Raw genomic sequence first — 21,593 nt, 5'->3', positions numbered from 1 at the left:
GAGGACCAGATAGCGCCCCAAATACCCGCGATATTTGGGGTTCCTCTGGCTGCGTGGGAGGAGCGTTTCCTCGGCGGGCGAGAGCGAGCAAGACCGAGGAGCTGCGGGAGGCCTAATACAGGAGTCCAGGATCGCGGTTTGCTTCACACATCAAATTGAGGTACCAGTGTTGATTTTGTTTGTGCTCAGGAGAGTGAAGGGGCCATTTGTCAGTTTCCCGGCAACCACGAAGACAAGCTACGATCCAGGCCTGCAACGGTGTGTGTGTGTATGTTTATGTTTGTGTATGTGGGCCCACAAAGTTTAATTTTCTTTCATATTGTGTTTATTCAGCGTGCTTATTAACTGTGAATATTCTAAGTGATTTCGGACATCCAGAGTGAATAAGTTTGTACATTTCATTTCAAGTGAAGTCACTCGTTCCTTTAATTCTGAGTGTTTTGTTACAGAGACCATTTCTGTACTCCTGTTCCCTGAGATATAGCCTTTTTGGGGGGTTAATTTGGTCAGATCTAAAGTTTATTTGATTGTGTGAATACATCACAGCATTCAAATTCTATCTTTGACTTTCTGTTTCTGTTCTAATTAAATTCTTTATATTTTGTTACTTATCTAAGAGTTTGTGCTTGACTATTTATTATAGTATATAGATAATACATTATATATATATTACATTTGAGTATAGTACATAATTATTAATAACTTCTAAAGGAGAAGTAATTCATTTGTGACACCAGAGGGGCCTAACTTCAACATCTGTAGGCACATAGTTAATGAATCTTGTGCGCTGCCCTATTTAATCAACATAAAGACAGGTAGGGGGTGCTACACAAAGTGGGGGCTCGTCCGGGATCTCCCTCTGGCAAGTCACAACTGAGTTCCTGAAAGAAGAAAAGAAGAAAAAGAAAAGTTACGCCCAAGCATACCCTGTTGTTGCATTTTAAGAGACTGAGAACTGCATACAGTGTTGTCATGGCTCTAACAAAAGATCCATTCTTCCAAGCAGAGTTGGCCAACTGGTGTAAAGATGCTGGCATTGATGAGACTCATGCTTTAATGCTTTTAAATGTACCTGTTCACACAGAAGTGGCTGAAATTGAAGAGGCGATGGAAGCAGTAAAAGCACTAGGAAGAGTTCGTGTAAGAGACACGAGAGAAGGACCTACCTCACGTTCTCTACTGGTATTGTGTGAGTGCAAACAAGCCATTGACCCCAAGCGCATACCTACTGAAGTGTCCTGGGGAGAAAAGAGCGAGCCATGGTCAGTCATAGTAATTCAGACACAGGAATCTGCATCTGACACAGCTACTGGAGGATTTACTGAAAAGCTTGCAAAGTTCTTGATGGAAGAAGGAAAGTCTCTCAGTGATATACAAGCTTTGATTACTCCTCCCAGTGCCCCAGACAGTTACCCTGAGTCGATTATACGCGCCATGGGTGAGGTCTTTGCAAAAACAGTAAAGCTCCCAACTGACAGCAACGCTTATCGTCGCCTGCGCACCTTTTCAGCCGCAGTTCCAACCCCTGTGGGAGAGGAGAATATGGAAACTTGGATGGACCAAGCCAGGCTGATGATAACTGAGTGTGACTGCTCTGAAAAAGAAAAACGATGCAGAATTGTGGAAAGTCTCAAGGGACCTGCATTGGACATCATAAGAGCTGTTCGATTTTCAGATCCTGAAGCAAGTGCTTTGCAGTATTTGGAGTTGGAGAGCACATTTGGATCATCTGTCTGGGAGTCTGGTGAGGATTTATACTTCAAGTTTCGTCTTATGCGCCAGGGCACAGGGGAGGCTCTGTCTGAATTTCTGAGAAGAATGGAGAAGACCCTCAGCAAAGTAGTGGAAAGAGAGGGACTGTCCCTCAGACTGGTGGACAAAGTACGAGTAGAACAACTGATTAGAGGGGCTGTTAATTCTGACATGATGTTGCTCCAATTGAGGCTGAGGGAGAGGAAAAATAACCCACCTTCTTTTCTGAGTCTGTTAAAGGAAATACGTGAGGCAGAAGAGAGTGAAGCTGCTCACCATAGAATGTCTGCAAAAGCCAAAGCTGTACAATTCCATGAAGATGAAAGAGCCAGCACCTCTGTCATCCAGGAACTTAAGGCCGAAATTGAAGAATTGAGAAGCCAAATAAGTGGAGGTGAACCAAAAACCTTGTCTACTTCATCATTAGTGATTAAAACAAAAGAAAAAACAACCAAGAAGACTGAAAAAACTGATGATTCAGAAGTCCAAGAGTTAAAGAAACAGGTTCAACACTTACAGCAGCAGTTGGCAGTTCTGAGTGTCAGTTCTACCCAATACTCACCTCATGTTCCAGAACAGCGGCCAACACCATCCCAGTCTGCCTCCACATCCTTAAGATACAAGACAGCCAGGACAAGAGATGACTACTTCTGCTACAGGTGTGGAGAAGACGGTCATATTGCAACAAAGTGTCAAGCTCCACCAAATTCTGATCAAGTGATTCAAAAACTGATTCGTTCCTTGCGGCAGGCAAAGAGTGGGAAGAACGAGATGGGTGAAGATAGAACTGCATCAAACCAGGCCTGTTTCTCCAAAAAGAGCCAGACAGACATCTACAACTCCAGCCGCCTTCCCAAAGGTCTAGTAGGGCCAGCATCCACTGTAGAAGTGAAGCTTAATGGCTGTGGGTGTCAAGCACTGTTAGACAGCGGATCACAAGTGACGATAGTGTTTGACAGCTGGTACTCAAAGAACCTACCTGATGTGCCCATTCACCCTTTGACTGGATTGTCCATATGGGGTCTCAGTTCTTCCAGTTACCCATACAAAGGGTATATTGTGGTGGATGTCACCTTTCCTGCCTCTGTCACTTGTGTGGAGGAGCCATTGTCCATCTTGGCGCTAGTATGTCCTGAGCCCCAGGGTCCCTCCCAAGTGCCAGTCATTATTGGTACGAATGCCAGTTTCTTCAAACACCTTGCTGCTCTTAGCCATGATGCTGAAGGATCCAGTGTTGCACATGCTTTGAGAATCCAGACTCAACACCCTGCAATCCAGCTGTCAAAACAAGAGACTGAAACCATTCCCGACAGACCTGATGGAAAAGTCAGATGGATAGGACCTGGTGATTGCGTAGTTCCACCAAGGGGAGAAGTATGTGCTGTATGTAGAGTGGAGACTGACAAGCCTTTAAGAAAGGAGATCTTTGTGGTAGACACCCCTGAAGAGAATAGTCTTCCAGCTGGAATGTTCATAACTCCAGTGGTACTCCCCTCTTCAGCAATGGAAGGATGAAATATTCAAGTCCTGGTCCATAATGAAACGTCCAAAGATATCTCCATTCCTGCTGGAACAGTAATGGCCAACGTGTATCCCACAGACACGCTCACCGTAAGTTCTGGAGAACAGACCTCCCAAACAGTAGACCCAAGCTTGTTTAATTTTGGTGAGTCTTCCATTCCTGAGGCCTGGGAACAGAGATTGCGTCAGAAGTTGTCTACCAGAGGTGATGTTTTTTCTACCAGTGAGTGGGATGTGGGATTAGCTGAAGGAGTTGAGCATCACATCAGACTGAAAGACTCCAAACCATTCAGAGAGCGCTCCAGACGCATCGCGCCGGCAGACATCGAGGATGTACGACATCACATCAAAGACCTGTTAGTGGCTGGAATTATCAAAGAGTCAAGGAGTCCATACGCATCACCCATAGTAATAGCACGGAAGAAGAGTGGGGCAATAAGGATGTGCATCGACTACCGAAATCTAAATGCTCGTACCATCCCAGATCAGTACACCACTCCCAGGATCGATGATGCCCTGGACTGTTTGGCTGGTAGTAAATGGTTTTCCGTACTGGACCTCCGTAGTGGATATTATCAAATAGCCATGGCGGAGGAATATAAAGAGAAGACAGCATTTATCTGCCCCCTTGGATTCTTCCAGTTTGAATGGATGCCTCAAGGAATTACTGGAGCTCCAGCCACATGGAGAAAGCCGTGGGGGACATGCACCTCCTCCAAGTAATAGTCTACCTCGATGACATCATTGTCTTTGGACGCACACTTGAAGAACACGAAGAGAGACTATTAAAAGTCCTAGACCGTCTGCGTGAGTGTGGCTTGAAAGTCTCGATTGACAAGTGTCAGTTTTTTGCCAGTCACAAGTCCGTTATGTGGGTCACATTGTGTCAGCTGCTGGCGTATCACCAGACCCAGCCAAGATTGAAGCCGTAACACGCTGGAAAATGCCCACCGACCTAAAGTCATTGAGGTCGTTCCTGGGATTTTGTGGATTTTACCGGCGTTTCATAAAGGATTACTCTGCCATTGTGAGGCCTTTGACAGAGCTCACTAAAGGTTACCCACCAACATCTGGGCAAAACCAAAAGATGATAGATGGCAAGAAATATTTCAAAGCATCTGAGCCATTTGGAGAGCGTTGGGATGAGGACTGTACGGCAGCTTTCCATAAAATCATTTACTGTCTCACACATGCCCCAGTACTTGCTTTTGCCGATACAAACAAACCCTATGTACTGCATGTTGACGCCAGTCTCAGTGGACTGGGTGCCGTTCTGAATCAGGAGCATCCTGGTGGACTTAGGCCTGTGGCCTATGCAAGCAGAAAACTAAGTCCTTCCGAGCAACGTTACCCCATTCATCAGCTGGAGTTCTTGGCACTGAAATGGGCGGTTGTGGACAAGTTCCACGACTATCTGTATGGTGCCCAGTTTGTGGTGAAGACAGACAACAATCCACTTACCTATGTGTTGTCAAGTGCTAAGCTGAGTGCGACTGGTCATCGGTGGTTAGCTGCATTAGCAACCTATAACTTCAGCTTGCAATACAAGCCAGGAAGTCATAACATCGATGCAGATGTGTTGTCTCGCTACCCCTGTGAATCCACTGCTTGCTCTGAGTGGAAGGAAATACCCAAGTCAGGAGTAAAAGCCATCTGTCAGTTAGCTGTGACTACTGAAAGTGAAGAGTCATCATCCAGACTGGTGGATCACTTAGGTGTTTTACCTCAGAGTATACCCGAGGCATTCTCTTGGCCCACAGCGTTGGGTCTGGGTCAACTGGAACAGCTGACTAATGCAGATTTGAGAAAAGCACAAGAGGAGGACCCTGTAGTTGGTGCAGTGAAGCGAGAAGTGGAGTCAGGGAGAATACTTACCATTGCTAAGAGTTCCAATGCGACCATTGCTCTGTTACAGCGGCAGGGACCCAAGTTAAAGATCATGAGTCAACTTCTGTACAGAGTCACCAAAAATTCCTGTGGTAGAGAGAAAACACAACTCGTCCTACCAGAGAGGTACTGGTCCGAAGTACTGCGCTCCTTGCATGATGACTCAGGCCATTTAGGAGTAGAGAAAACTACTGAACTCCTGAAAGATCGCTTCTATTGGCCTAAAATGTCTGCATACATAGAGCAGTATGTTAAGAACTGTGGCCGTTGTGTAACGAGAAAGACACTGCCTAAAAAAGTTGCACCACTGAATCACATGACCAGCATTGGGCCGTTTGACTTGGTGTGCATTGACTTCCTCTCAATCGAGCCTGATTCAAAAGGTATTGGCAATGTTCTCATCGTAACTGACCATTTCACACGCTACGCCCAAGCGTTCACCACCAAGGACCAGAAAGCTCTGACTGTGGCCAAGATACTGTGTGACAAATTCTTTGTGCACTATGGCTTACCTTCCCGTATCCACTCCAATCAGGGACGAGATTTTGAGAGTGGGCTCATAAAAGAGTTACTGAGTATGCTGGGAATCAGAAAATCCAGAACGTCTCCCTACCATCCACAAGGAGACCCCCAGCCAGAAAGGTTCAACAGAACGCTGCTTTCAATGCTTGGTACCCTAAATCCTTCAGAGAAAAACAGATGGAGTCAACATATTAACAGACTGGTACATGCTTACAACTGTACTAAGAATGAGGCGACTGGGTACTCACCATATTATCTTCTGTTCGGAAGAGAGGCTCGTCTGCCGGTGGATGTGTGTTTCGGGACTTCACCTGATGGAAAGGGAGTTGGAAGCCATCGACAGTATGTGGAGAGAATGAAGTCAGACTTACAGAGAGCTTACCAGTTAGCCACTGAAACTGCCCAGAAAAGTCAGCAGAGGAACAAACGATTGTACGACAAATGAGTGAAACATCAGACCTTGGCAGTAGGAGATTGTGTGCTGATAAGAAATCTGGCCTTGACTGGAAAGAACAAACTCTGCGACAAGTGGAATTCTGCTCCTTACCTGGTGGTGGAACAACTAAAGAACTTACCTGTGTATCGCCTGAAACCTGAATCCGGCATGGGATGTGTAAGAACATTACACCGAGACCATCTCTTACCTGTTGGAGACAATGTGAGGTTGTCTGATACTGGGGAACCAAAGAAAGTTTCTGCACCACTGGAGACTAGGACAAGATCTGTGGAAAGTAAACAGAGAAGAGGATTAAGAGAAAGAAATGCAGCTGTGAGGAATGACTCTGACTCTGAAAGTGAAGAGGATAACCTGTGGTATTACTGCTCTTCTTGCAGAGATGGCAGAGCCAATGTTCACTGAAGAAAGCCATGGAAAACTCTCAGATCAGATTCTAGAGGAAATGGGAGATCCTGGTTTAGAAGGGGGAGAGTCTGGCATAGCTAATGCTAAAGAAACAGTAGAGACTGTTCATTCCCGCCCCAAAAGAAACATAAGACCAGTTGTCAGACTGAGCTATGATAGCCTAGGCCGGCCCACTAACCGACCTTTAACACTGGTCCATAGAGGTATGGTGATAAATGTAGAGGGTGGGAAAGAGTCAGAAATGAAACCCTGTAACACCCTGTGGTGTCACCCTATGGCACAGTGTAAATATTGTGCTCAAGTAAATGCTTATACTGAGCCTAAAGTCACTTTTAAAGTGTAAAAAAGTAATTAATCTCATGGGGACATGAGGTATTTAGTAGGGGGAGCATGTAACCCAGTAGAATAATATTCTACAGGTAATGAGTTTACTGCTTTATATATTGATATATACATAAATGAGTGTATGCTTTTAAGAACGCGAGCATATATCAAGTTAGATTGTTTTACACACGTAGTTTTAACCTACAAGTTAGGTGTCTTTTCTTTATTTTATTGGTTCAAGAGAGTTAAGTCCCGCCCGCGCCTATGTCTTCTGTTTTTTGAGTGGTTGTTGAGGGGGGTGATTGACAAGGCGGGAAGGCGATATGCAGGCTATGAGAGAGACGCGCTGTATGCGAAAATAGAGTTGTGAATGATCTACGAGTTTTACAAGTTTAAAATATTGAACTGTAATATTGATCGCGTGTGAAACACAATTCATGTTTATTTGTGTTTATTGTGAGTTCACTGTGAGTGTTTATATGACATTCCATTATCTTTAATCGTCAGTCACGCGCACGGACTGTTCTTTAATATCCCGTACACGTTATTCATCTGAACCGGACTGTTAAATTAGCGGAACATTTTGAACAGAACCGATTGATCCGTGAAGCAGTGTTGTTTCCTGCACGACGCGGGGGAAATGGAGGACCAGATAGCGCCCAAATACCCGCGATATTTTTGGGGTTCCTCTGGCTGCGTGGGAGGAGCGTTTCCTCGGCGGGCGAGAGCGAGCAAGACCGAGGAGCTGCGGGAGGCCTAATACAGGAGTCCAGGATCGCGGTTTGCTTCACACATCAAATTGAGGTACCAGTGTTGATTTTGTTTGTGCTCAGGAGAGTGAAGGGGCCATTTGTCAGTTTCCCGGCCACCACGAACACAAGCTACGATCCAGGCCTGCAACGGTGTGTGTGTGTATGTTTATGTTTGTGTATGTGGGCCCACAAAGTTTAATTTTCTTTCATATTGTGTTTTATTCAGCGTGCTTATTAACTGTGAATATTCTAAGTGATTTCGGACATCCAGAGTGAATAAGTTTGTACATTTCATTTCAAGTGAAGTCACTCGTTCCTTTAATTCTGAGTGTTTTGTTACAGAGACCATTTCTGTACTCCTGTCCCCTGAGATATAGCCTTTTTTGGGGGTTAATTTGGTCAGATCTAAAGTCTATGTGATTGTGTGAATACATCACAGCATTCAAATTCTATCTTTGACTTTCTGTTTCTGTTCTAATTAAATTCTTTATATTTTGTTACTTATCTAAGAGTTTGTGCTTGACTATTTATTATAGTATATAGATAATACATTATATATATTACATTTGAGTATAGTAAATAATTGTTAATAACTTCTAAAGGAGACGTAATTCATTTGTGACACCAGGGGGGCCTAACTTCAACATCTGTAGGCACATAGTTAATGAATCTTGTGCGCTGCCCTATTTAATCAACATAAAGACAGGTAGGGGGCGCTACACACACATATATATATATATATATATATATATATACACACACACACACACACACACACACACACACACACACACACACACACACACACACACACACACTTCTTGTGTACAGGTCCAAAGTTTGGAAACATTACTATTTTTAATGTTTTTGAAAGAAGTCTCTTCTGCTCATCAAGCCTGCATTTATTTGATCAAAAATACAGAAAAAAACAGTAATATTGTGAAATAGTATTACAACTTAAAATAATAGTTTTCTATTTGAATATACTTTAAAAACAAAAATAATTTATTCCTGTGATGCAAAGCTGAATTTTCAGCATCATTACTCCAGCCTTCAGTGTCACATGTAACATCCAGTCTATCACATGATCATTTAGAAATCATTCTAATATTCTGATTTATTATGAGTGTTGGAAACAGTTCTGCTGTCTAATATATTTGATGAATAAAAGGTTAAAAAGAACTGCATTTATTCAAAAAAAAAAAAAAAATTCTAATAATATATATTCTAATAATATATTTTCTTTACTATCACTTTTTATCAATTTAACACATCCTTGCTGAATAAAATTATTGATTTTATTTAAAAAAAAGAAAGAAAAAAAATGACTGACCCCAAATTACTGACCAGTAGTGTATATTGTTATTACAAAATATTTATATTTAAAAACATATCTTCTTTTTTTTTTTTTTTTTTTACTTTTTATTCATCAAAGTATCCTAAAAAAGTATCACATGTTCTGAAAAAATATTAAGCAGCAGAACTGTTTCCAACTTTGATAATGAATCATCATATTAGAATGATTTCTAAAGGATCATGTGATAATGATCCTAAAAATTCAGCTTTGCATCACAGAAATAAATGATAATTTAAAGTATAATAAATTTAAAAACAATTATTTTAAATTGTAATAATATATCACAATATTAGTTTTTTTTTTTTTTTTTTTTTTGTATTTTTGATCAAAAAAATGCAGGCTTGATGAGCAGAAGAAACTTCTTTCAAAAACATTAAAAATAGTAATGTTTCCAAACTTTTGACCTGTACTGTATATATATTACTTGGGTTTATGCCTAAACATAACATTGTGAAGGGCTCACATACTACTTTTGGCCTTCATAAACATAAATGTTTTTAACATAAACAAGTGGAAGGAGGCACATTGTAACTCTAAACTCATTTGTGCATTTCAGATGATGTCACATCCTACAACCTCGTCATCTGCAGAGAGACACTGCCACTCAGTCACACCAAAATACACATTATGATGGACTTACAGGCATCATAGAGGATTGTGGAAATACTGCATTTCACCAGAACTTGGTCTTCATTACACTATTTTCTGTTTCTATTTTTTTTTTTTTTTTTTTACTTCTGGAGTTATTTATGTTCAGTGTCAATTGTCTTTAATTAATGTATTCTGCTAATAATGGTTGTTAGATGAGTGTCATTTTTTTGCTACAATTTCACGTCATTAAATAAAATTAAAATACCTAATTGACACAACATGCTGTCGTTGTTGTTTTTATGAAAACCTTAATATAAGCTATAAGATATTATAAGACCAGGCAGATAGAGGGATAAAAAAAACAATAGTAATATATATATATATATATATATATATATATATATATATATATATATATATATATATATATATATATATTATATTATATATATGAATATATATATAGCATGAAAACAAACTATCATTTAAAAGGTTATTTATAGAAACATTAAGGTCCCAGCGGGCAATTGATGTCAAATAGACATCAAATTGACGTCAAACATAGTCATCAAAGAATTGGTCAAAAATGCAAATCAAATCGATGTCAAAAGTTGACATTAAATTGACGTCAAGTTTTGACATTCATTTGATTTGCATTTTTTTAAACATTTATTAACACATTGATGTCCTATTCTAGACCACAAGAATAATGACAAAACAGTATTAAATGCAAAACGTGTTTTATTAAATCCACTGGTTTATATCAGAATTTTATATATAAATTTTAATCTGATATAAATCTTAACTGATGAACAATTGCATTTTGTGTCATCACGACAGACATATTACAGGTTTTTACATCAAAGCTCTCAAGACCTTTAAAAACAAAGAGCAAGTTAAATTAAAATAAAACCAGTTTTGTGAACAGAAACATTGTAGATAAACAATAGGTGCATTCTACTTATTCAGAGTCTGAACAGACCTCAATGGCCGATTTCCCCTTTTGCCGTCCCATACCCCCATATCTATCAGGAGCAGACCGGAGATAGCTGCCCATGTATTTCTTTATTTCGGCCTCTGACGCAGAAGGTTTCGACTGCTGTACAACACCTTAATGAATATAAAGCCACAATTAGCACTCATTTTAAGACATTAAAATACAGCATACATTTTTCAGCAAGCATCACTTGTACATGTACTGTAAATCCACAAAGTAATTAACTTTTTAAATAAGCATGGATAACCATCTAGTGACTCAGTGATCCTCCTCACCATTCTTTTCAAGTGAGCTGCAACAGCAGGAAAACAGAAAATCTGAATCCAATTTTTCAATGTCCAACTTTTCGTTTTTCGGATGAAAAATTAAACTGATGATAAGTGCTACCCATCTTAACTAAAGGTGGCATAGGTATAACATAATTCACACATTTAAAACCTGTGCTTTTAATATTGTCTGAAAATTTGTAGATAAACAACTGGATATTTTGAGTTTATGCATGAGAGTGCCCTCTGGCTTTTGGATGTGGCAGCATTTGACCATAATTTATTGAGAAACTGAGCATAATAATTGCACAATTAATTGTTACACCCCTACAGTATTGCCACTGTGCATCTGTGATGGCTAAAAGATTGCCGCACAATGGGTAACACTGGATAGATACAACAGTACAACATCTTATCATAAAAAAGTAATGTAGAACCTATTATAACACGGCATAGCCGTGTTTTTCCAAAGGCCTTCTTCACCCCTGAGCTGTCCATGTTCATTGTTGCCATCAATCTGTTGGTAAGAACTCTGACAAAAGAAAAAAGACAACCAAGTAATATCAGTAATCATTAATTGTTAAGATTATTGAACAATACAACTAAGTGACCAGAACAGCTGAGCCTTCAAGCAGAAAAGGAATGTCTTACAGTTTTTCACCATCACTTGGTGCATTTCCTGAATCATCATCAACATTTCTACAACAATATTGCACTGTTCAGATTAGTATTATCTATGGATTTCGTCTGATTTACAAATTATACCCACACATCTGATTTTTTTTTGTGTGGTGCATTCACACAAAATTTAGAATTATAATGGGTTCTAATGAGTTTACATTTATATTTACATTTAGTCATTTAGCAAATGCTTTTATCCAAAACACAAAGAGTTCAGGAAGCAATAAGCGATATGCCATACAGGAGAAATAATACAGTAGGTGCTAATACAAAGTTACTGGTTTTAACAAAAGCTAGACCACTACATGTTGAGAGAAAGAGAAAGGGTTAGTGTGTTTTGCTGTCAAGTATTCATTTGGAATGTTGTGAGAGATGTGGTTGAGCGGACAGAAGAATGTTCCACCATGGAAGGAGTTATCGCTTTGTATTTTATTGCAATAGATTTGTGAACTATCAATATGTATCTTGCATTAAACACTTCGATGGAATATAATTGTAAATAGTTTGCAGAAAATAACTGGTGTTACGCCGCCTTCACACTGGCAGTTGAAATCAGCTCCGTAAAACGCAATACACCCCCGGCGGATGTCGTACTACACCGTTGAAAAGCGTCGAAAGCGAGTAGAACAAAAAGGCGGAGAGATTAGAACGATTTCAACTGCCAGTGTGAAGGCGGCGTTAGGGATTTAAATACATTTGTTAAGAATGTTTACATAATTATAAATAAATGTTGATAATTTCCATGTCTAAAGACGTTTCCATTTTAAACGCCAAATATAGGCAAATCCACGGACAACTAACAGGCATTAGGACGAACGTAAAAATTTCTGATGATTTATTGGCATGAAGTTTCGTGCACAATGACAAACAGGAGTGCAACATTCTCCAAATGGCAATGTTCACTGCATATTCCACAAATGAACATAACGGACATGCAATACTTACATTACATTATCACACCAAGTACTCTGTCACTAATGGCCCTTTCAGATAGGACGCGGACCGTGCTGCGCTATGAAATGAAACCGATATATTTCAAAGGCTTGTGCCGCGCGACTCGGACCAAAGCGGAGCTCAGCAATCAAAGTTTAAAATGGTTCAACTATTGCCACTGCATGGCCAATAAAAACGGTGCATCCAAACAACCGCAGAAATCAAAATGAAAACTCTCATACTTTTGCTCTGGCCAGCGTAACGCAAATGAATCTGTATGTGATTCTGAAGGGCTACATTTTTTTTCTCCATTTAATAAATAACTATTTCGTCAGAAAGATATTTCTTGTGAAAGAAATAGTTAAAAATTCAAGCATTTTCAAGCATTTTATCCAAAATTCAAGCACTTTTCAAACCTTGAAAACACAACATCAAAATTCAAGCACTTTCAAGGATTTCAAGCACCCGTACGAACCCTGTGGTATGAGCCACCACAGGCATTTAACAATATAAAACACAAAATGAAAATAGTTCATTTCAATTCAATTCAATTCAAGTTTATTTGTATAGAGCTTTTTACGATACAAATCATTGCAAATCAACTTTAAAGAAAATTAAGTTTCTACAATATTTAGTAGTAGCTTATCAGTGATGACTGTCAGTTTATGTGTATACGGCAGAAATGTTCAGACCACATAAAAAATCAATAAAAGACGTAAATAAACAGACGATTAACACTATTAACAGCAATTATGCAATCAAACTTAGATGTGGTAAAATGTGGTAGTTCTGTATGTTGTCTCTGGGTTAGCATCATCTGAGGTCCTCTGAGGGGTTGGCATCATCTCTTCTCAGGTGTTCTGGATCCAGACTGGAGCTTGTGTAAATCCTAGTTACCATGGGATGTAAATCCCGTGGCAAAACAGAGAAACAAATAAAGACATAATTAGCGTAGATGCTGTTCCAGCCAAGTAAAATTAATTAGATTAACCCAAGCTAAAGAATAATAATGATGCGCATTTGATCAGATATAACTGCAGTACAAAATTTATAAGATGCATTATTTGAATGCTTGGCCAAAAAGGTGTGTTTTTTAATCTAGATTTAAACAGAGGAAGTGTGTCTGAACCCCGAACATTATCAGGAAGGCTATTCCAGAGTTTGGGAGCCAAATGCGAAAAAGCTCTACCTCCTTTAGTGGACTTTGCTATCCTAGGTACTATCAAAAGTCCAGCGTTTTGTGACCTTAGGGAGCGTGATGGGTTGTAGCGTGGTAGAAGACTAGTTAGGTACGCAGGAGCTAAGCCATTAAGGGCCTTATAAGTAAGTAATAATATTTTGTAACTGATACGGAAATTAATAGGTAGCCAGTGCAGAGACTGTAAAATTGGGGTAATATGATCATATTTTCTTGACCTGGTAAGGACTCTAGCCGCTGCATTTTGGACTACCTGTAGCTTGTTTATTGAGGATGCAGGACAACCAGCTAGCAGTGCATTGCAATAGTCCAGTCTAGAGGTCATGAATGCATGAACTAGCTTTTCTGCATCAGGAACAGGTAACATGTTTCGTAGCTTGGCAGTGTTTCTAAGATGGAAGAATGCTGTTTTTGTAACATGGGAAATATGATTTTCAAAAGAAAAGTTACTGTCTAATATAACACCCAGATTTTTGACTGTAGAGGAAGTAACAGTACATCCGTCTAATTGCAAATTGTAATCTACGAGATTCTGTGTAATGTTTTTCTGGTCCAATAAGTAATATCTCTGTCTTATCTGAATTTAATAGGAGAAAATTATTGGTCATCCAATCTTTTACATTTTTAACACACTCTGTTAGCTTAGATAATTTTGAAGTTTCACCTGGTCTTGTTGAGATATATAGTTGAGTATCATCAGCATAACAGTGGAAAAACTAATCCCGTATTTTCTAATGATATTACCAAGGGGCAACATGTATATTGAAAATAGCAGAGGACCTAGGACAGATCCTTGTGGCACTCCATATTTTACTGGTGATAAATGAGATTACTCCCCATTTAGATAAACAAAGTGGTAGCGATCGGACAGGTAGGATCTAAACCATCTTAATGCCTGCCCTTGGATACCTGTATAGTTTTGTAATCTATCTATGAGTATGTCGTGATCTATGGTGTCGAACGCAGCACTAAGATCAAGTAAAACTAGCAATGAGATACAGCCTTGGTCTGATGCAAGAAGCAAGTCATTTGTAATTTTAAACAAGTGCAGTTTCTGTGCTATGATGGGGCCTGAAACCCGACTGAAATTCTTCATAGAGATCATTTTTTTTTGCAGGTAGGAGCACAATTGAGCATACACCAACTTTTTCTAAAATTTTTGACATAAAGGGAAGATTTGAAATGGGTCTGTAATTTGCCAGTTCACCAGGATCTAGTTGTGGTTTCTTAATAAGAGGCTTAATAACCGCCAGCTTGAATGGTTTTGGGACGTGACCTAAAGATAACGACGAGTTAATAATATTGAGAAGCGTTTTTTTTCTGCTACAGGTAACAACTCTTTCAGTAATTTAGTGGGTACAGGATCTAATAAACATGTTGTTGGTTTAGATGCAGTGATAAGTTTATTTAGCTCTTCCTGTCCTATAGTTGTAAAGCACTGCAGTTTATCTTTGGGTGCGATTGATAAAACTAAAGTATTAGATGCTGTGGAATCTACATTTGTTATTGTATTTGTTATTGTAAGTAGCATTTTGGGGTTAATATGGAAACGACAGTTACCATGGTGAATACACCAAGAACTGTTAATGAAACATGGAAACTGCTACTGGTGAATAGAATAAAAATCTGACTGTGAATGAAACACTCTCACAATTAAATAAATAATATTCAGCATTAATCAGCAAACCTTCTAGTAGCCAACTTTCTTCAATCGGTCTCTCTTCTCCAGTGGGTTGGGCTAACCCAAAAACGAATGCGGCAAAACTGATAAAACGAATGCGGAACTTTTGAAATGAACATAGCAAAACTGATGAAATGAATGCAGCAAAAAATTTACCAATCAGAATTTTGGTCGAGCCAGAACGTATCGACCAAATAATCGACTGGGAGATTACAGCCCTAATTCAAAGCGAGCCGAAGCAAGCCGTACCGTACCGTGCAACATTTTGGCACACTGCTATTTTACTTAGTTTTAGTCTATTTTGCAATTGAAACTTGTTGTCCGGCTGCATTGAGTCCATATAAGCAGATCCGGGCTTGTGGACACGGAATCCTGTTATTTAAACATGCCATCTGGCTCTTCTGCGTATCTGAGTGAATGAACTCATGAGTCATCTGAGAAATGCACCAAAGAATGGTATAATTTACCTTTTCATCATATTTTTTACACAGTCCTCAAGGTCTGCACCCCCAGTCCTGACTAATCGAGACACCTGAAAAGATTTTGAATTTTTTTTTTTTCACCATCAGAAACACAGAAAAATACAGTATTAGTATTGGCCTGGCATAGTTATACTGACCATCACATTCCTCTTTTCTTCAATGGCCAGTTGCCCTTCCAGATTTTTTAGCTCACGCCTGCTGTTCATTTTCTCAAGGTGGAGCTGAGACTCTGGGGGCTCACGGTTTTGGCCCACCTCTGACAGCTTTGCCCGAATATCAGAAAGAAGATAAAGGACCCGCCTTTGGAAGTCTGAAAGTCAAATTGGAATGAAAAATATTTGTCCCAATTGCAAAAAATACCACTTTCAGTAAGAATATGAGGTGGTATACTTACTTCCACTATCTAATGGGAATAGCTCTCCACCCTCTCTGTGCTGGTTCCCCCTAGCTGGTCTTTGGGAGAACTCATAAGAAGAGCTGGAGCGCTGGTGTGGAGAGCTGTCCTGTGGGCGTGAAGAGCTGTGGCGTGGAGTGCGGGACCACTGGTGTGGGGTGCTGTGAGTCGGAGATTGGGGCCGGTGGCATGAAGTTGTGTGGTGTGGCGTGTGGGACCTCTCGCGTGAAGTGCTGTGGTGCGGAGTGTGGGACCGGTGGTGTGAAGTCGTGTGGCGCAGAGTGTGGGACCTCTCGCGTGAAGTGCTGTGGTGCGAAGTGTGGGACTGTTGGCGTACAGTGCTGTGGCTGGGAGTGTGGGACCACTGGCGTAGAGAGCGAGAACTTTGGACCAAAGAGTCATGGAATGGACTCCTGGACCTGGATTTATAATCATTTTCTTCTGATCCTAATGCCTGGTTAGACATTTCTCGAATCGATGGTGGTTTTGGAAAGGACAGACCTGAGGGATGAAAGACAACCAAAATGTAACAATAAGATGAAGGTTTGGCAGCAAATATGTACACTGTTTTGGATCTGGATATATATATATATATATATATACAGTATAGGTATTAGGGCTGGGCGATGTGACAATGTTATCGTATATCGCAGATGTCTTGCAAATATACCGATGCCGATTAAAACAAACAGATACCAGACAATAATTAATAATAATGGAAAATATGCCTTATTAATGTTTATCATGCGATGTAGGCTTTAGTGTGAACGTTATGTTGTTCATATGCCCAGGCAGTCAGTAACAGTGGCAGAATTCAGGAAACGCTGTTTTGTTGAATATGTGCTGCTGTTTTCTGCCGGTTGCCACAGAGATAGACCAAGAGAAAGATGAGCTGCATCGCCAAAGCAAAATCTTACGCTCGCGGAGGCTGTACCGGTGTTCAAATTGTCCTACCCTGTCAGATTTTCCGCAGGGCAACATTTATTATAATCTGAAATTAAACACTTGAACAATGTTTTGTGGTGTGGCAACCATGGTATAAGAGGAATAATTGACTCCTGTCCATTCAATTATACTTAAAATGCACACTCGATATGCGTCGTGGCAGCATTACCTCGAGTGTGCATTATATGAGTATAATTGAACGGCTCGTCATCAATTATTCCTTACTTATACCATGGTCTCTCTGAATACTCTATTCTAATTGGCTGGAAGAAGTGCACCAGCTTCCAGTGAGTCTACATTGACTTGCATTGTAGTTTCCTTTTCTACAGTGGAGGTCAATGTAGACTTGCTGTCACCGGAAGCTGCTGATTTGTGTTTGTAACTTTTTTAATATGAATATTTTTGTTCCAAAAACCCACCGATCCACTTCGTCCTGCTTTCATGCTCATCCTCATCTGTGTAAGAGGAGAAACAACAGTATAATTACCATACATAGTATCACAACATATATTATGCTCCAGCACCAGAAACTAGGGCCCTGTCAAAATGAGCAAGTATTCTGTACCTAAAATAAACCCTGGGTATATTTTTTTCTTTGATACCCTCTTGACAGGACCACATTCTTCCTCACTGAGCTCTGCAGTACTTGTTTGGTCGAAGGCTTCACACACTTCCTGATTATCTGAAGTAAATAGAAAACAAACACGCTTTTAATACCTTCATTGATTTGATTAGTAGAAAAAACAATTTCGCTTTTAAAAATGGATGTTAACTCACTTGACTTGAATTTGATTTTCAGAGATTTTCTACTTCGCATCTCTTTAGCTGCTTTAGTCACATTAGCCCCTGGTGGCCAGTGTACCATGTTGTCCTTCACCCAAACCTCTGGGATGACTCCCTCCTCTCCATTTGGCTCTTTCCAAACCGCCCTGACCCACATCATGTACCTATACAAAAATCAAAACAAATCAGTAGTAAATGAGACAGTAGTATATTACATTGCATTATCTTATACATTTATACATAGGTATGTGCAATCACCTGAGATCGAACAAACAACCTTTCGTTGTTAATGCAATGCTCTTACCACTAAGCTACAGGAAAGCTATATTATTGCAGTTGTAACAACTGGTCAGCTTAACCATTCTCTGAAGATGCTGCATGCAATCTATATAAGGGCAGCATTTTCCCCTCCACTCTCAGAACAAGCATCATATACAACCTCCACAACCTCACAAAGATAATGGAAGAGCAGTTAAAAACATTAGTTGATACCAGTGTTATACTTACAATTCAGTTACGTTCTATTTCATGCAACATGGGGAACAAAATGAATCCTGTGTCAGCTTCACCAGGGTTGGCTGGCAGACAGACAACTACGAATACGAAGACAACTTTACGAATCAACTGCTGTTTGCTGATCAGTCTACGTGTAGTTCTACTGATATCTCTAACACAGACGATGTTGAGCAGTTTAGAATCACAAGGATCAGTGAAGAAACTCTCTGTGTTGCATTGGTGTAGTACATCGCAAACCAAGGTGCCGTCTTCATGCATTTCCTTCACAAAGACATAGTCCTTGTTCTGAAGGATGAAACAACAATCTCTTGGCCTTGTGGATATGCGAGTAAAGCTCTCTTTGGTAAAAGGCCTAGATTTTGTAGAATTTTCTAGTTCTGCTAGACGCTTGGCAACTTGGGCTATAGGATTGCGAGATTGTCTGACCATTTTCTTTAGAGTCTGCAGGTAGTTCTCAAATGGAAAGCATGAAATCCCATTCAGTGAACAGTTGAAGTGTTCCACATCATCTGGTAAGTGAATTAGTGAATGAACATTGTATACAGCGAAGGTGTTTCCATATATAGCCTCATACTTCTTCACATAGTACATGAGTAGCTCTCGGGCATAGTCTAAGTGTTCCTTACGGTCTGCATCATCCGAATTCAAAAGGACGGACACCGCAACCATCAAGGAAAGAAAGTGTTTGTATACAGCATGTGAAACCACTTTTCCTAGAACCACTGGTCCAGTATAAAGGAGAAACTGTCTAAGTTCCGTAGCCTTCCATCTGTCCAATTCCAGTAAAGTCCTAGGTTGCCGTGCCAACTCACTAGGTAGTTCTCCATTCAATGCCTTTAGTTTATCTGAAATGTCACTCCTTTGCTGAAATGACAGTCTGCATGTGTGGGGTCCTCTCTGCATGTAGTGAAGCATTCTCCTAACTACACCCAAACACACCAAGTGCATGTAGTCCAATGCAAATGGCCGAACACATGGAATTCCAGCTAGTGTCAGTGGGGATTTCTCAATTTGATGGTCTTTGTAGGCAAGTCTACTGAAATCTGCTTCAGACTTTGCTACAACACCAGGGGATGTAGCACCAAGAACAACTCATCCCACATAGGTGCCTTTAACTGTGCAGCACTCACATGCGAAGTAGCTATTGTGATTCTTTATGCATTTCAGGAATGATCGAGCTGGTGCATCACAAACAAAGGATTTTACAGTCACTTGCAGTGCTTTCTCTCCATGGACTATGCCATCTTGCATAAGTTGCTGCAACTCCTGTAGAAAATCAGAGAGGTAATCTTTAACTGGGCTCGGTTTTGCTTTTCCACAATAGAGTGCCACAATGAAGGGTGCAAAATCATGGAAACTGCACAGGATTGGCCACATTTGCAGACTTGATGATTTAAATAATGGAATGCCATCAATGTTAAAGCACAGATCTATTCGGTCTTCATGGAAAACAGGATTCTGGGATAAAACCTTCAGTACTCCTGATGCAATACCAAAGTAGGCATATTGTCCACCACACAGATCAACTACTTCCACTCTTTTAGGGGTTTTCAGCAGGGTTCTGGCATCCTTGGGGAGGCGATGTCCTTGGCGCCTTAGAATATCTAATAGTTCATTTAGTCCAGATCGCTTGCATTTTTTGGTAGCTGCCCATGCTGCAATTTCCTCTCCCAGATCAGGAGCAGTTTCCTCTGCAGAGTCATCACACAAATAGTCAGCAACCTCAGAGTCAGTGTCAGAAGACAGCACCAAATAATCTGAAATGTTGCCATCGGCTGAAGGTGGCAAAGAGTCAGTTTCATCCTCACTGAACCGAGCCCTCAGTAACCCATCTGTATCACTGCTATTTGAATCATCATCTGCAAGAGACAGCACTTCAGCATGACGTTTCCTCCAGTTTCTGTGGTATGCCATTATTTAGTGTCACAAGTAGCTGCAAAATAAGAGGAGTCCATATGGATCTCTAAAACATTTATTTACAAAGATGTTGTGGAATAATGACAATGCATGGGCCTTTGTTATATTTTTAAACATTAAAACACATTATCATGCATTTCAGCAGTAAGGAATACCATCATTAATTAACAGACGAACAAATAATAAATAAAATCTATACTGAACTTTTTGCTTCAACCTCAGTCAAAACCAGATACTTCCTTGTTAGTATTTTAATACGTTAGTTGTATTATCCATCTATAGACACTTAAACGATAAATTACATTTAGCATATAGAGGTGCTAAAATAAATATTTTTATGATGCATCGCAATGCAGACATGGACACTTAAGCAGTAATAGACCATAATCGATAATAGCCTACTGGTGGTCTGATGGCATTCATCGATATATTGCTGTTGTTTTTTGGTGTTTACAAAAAAATAATTTACATTAAAAAAAAAATCTGAACGCACTGCCTATGTAGCTCTGCCCTAAGTCAAGAGCGGGACTCATGCATTACTTTGGTACATGTATTATTATCAAATATCAATATGTAATTAGTCACATAAAATAATATAAGATCTGTGGCAGCCGCATTGTGAATTCGAATCGAATACATGAGAATCGTAATCATATTTATGTGTTTGGTAAGGGGAAAGATGTGGAACTCGGTCCATTGTTACACCAAACAGCACATAGACTATAGGCTGATCACATTGGATCTCTGTTTTATGTGTTTTTATTTTGGCGATAACTGTCTGTGCTGTTTAGCTTGTTGCGTTTTATGGGAAATAACAGTAGACATTATGAGGCGGAGGTGGTGTCATCCTGGGCTGCGTTTCCCAAAAGCATCGTAAGCCTAAGTTGATCGTAAAAACGATCATACGATTGATCTTAATATTACGGTCTGTTTCCCAAAAGCATCGTAGCTTAAGTAGCACTTGAAAATCTTCTTGATCTGCGAGTGCTCTGGAGTAATCGTACATCCCCAAGTGCATCGTAAGAAGACAGATTTATGAGGACACCTGCAGGACAACCGGCAGATTACACTTTTATCTAGATTTAACACACTGCAACGGGAGTAATATAATAATATTTTTGATTGTACTTTATTGTACACTTTATTGTACTCGTTTTTTGTTTACATGAATTTATAAATGAAATAAATAAAAGGGGAAAACAAGATAAAAAAACACATCTAAATTAAATGAA

At 39.9% G+C, this 21,593-nt stretch overlaps 1 protein-coding gene across 1 annotated transcript; it reads right to left on the bottom strand.

Moving 5' to 3' along the window:
- Nucleotides 1-6,135: 6,135 nt before the first annotated feature.
- LOC109076805 lies at nt 6,136-17,824 on the bottom strand. The gene is made up of 9 exons (XM_042737708.1): nt 17,711-17,824; nt 17,565-17,600; nt 16,201-16,701; nt 15,944-16,116; nt 15,792-15,856; nt 11,269-11,363; nt 6,327-6,404; nt 6,258-6,275; nt 6,136-6,185 (listed from the first exon to the last, which is right to left on the bottom strand). The coding sequence occupies exons 3-9, from the start codon at nt 16,664-16,666 to the stop codon at nt 6,136-6,138; spliced, it is 945 nt and encodes a 314-aa protein (XP_042593642.1). The 5' UTR covers nt 16,667-16,701; nt 17,565-17,600; nt 17,711-17,824.
- Between the last annotated feature and the right edge of the window lie 3,769 nt (nt 17,825-21,593).

The sequence above is a fragment of the Cyprinus carpio genome, chromosome B14 (assembly GCF_018340385.1).
Source record: "Cyprinus carpio isolate SPL01 chromosome B14, ASM1834038v1, whole genome shotgun sequence".
In the NCBI taxonomy this organism is placed as follows: Eukaryota; Metazoa; Chordata; class Actinopteri; order Cypriniformes; family Cyprinidae; genus Cyprinus; species Cyprinus carpio.
The sequence above is the reverse complement of the archived record's forward strand: the minus strand, read 5'-3'. Positions and strand labels throughout refer to the sequence as shown.

What these genes read in the sequence shown, in the direction of transcription:
- LOC109076805 (XM_042737708.1), bottom strand. Translation starts at nt 16,666, where the DNA reads ATGTCTAACCAGGCATTAGGATCAGAAGAAAATGATTATAAATCCAGG. An exon ending in GTAAAAAATATGATGAAAAG is followed by an intron (nt 11,364 to 15,791) that starts GTAAATTATACC and finishes TTCTTTTGTCAG; the next exon opens with AGTTCTTACCAACAGATTGA. An exon ending in GCTATGCCGTGTTATAATAG is followed by an intron (nt 6,405 to 11,268) that starts GTTCTACATTAC and finishes TACTTTCCACAG; the next exon opens with ATCTTGTCCTAGTCTCCAGT.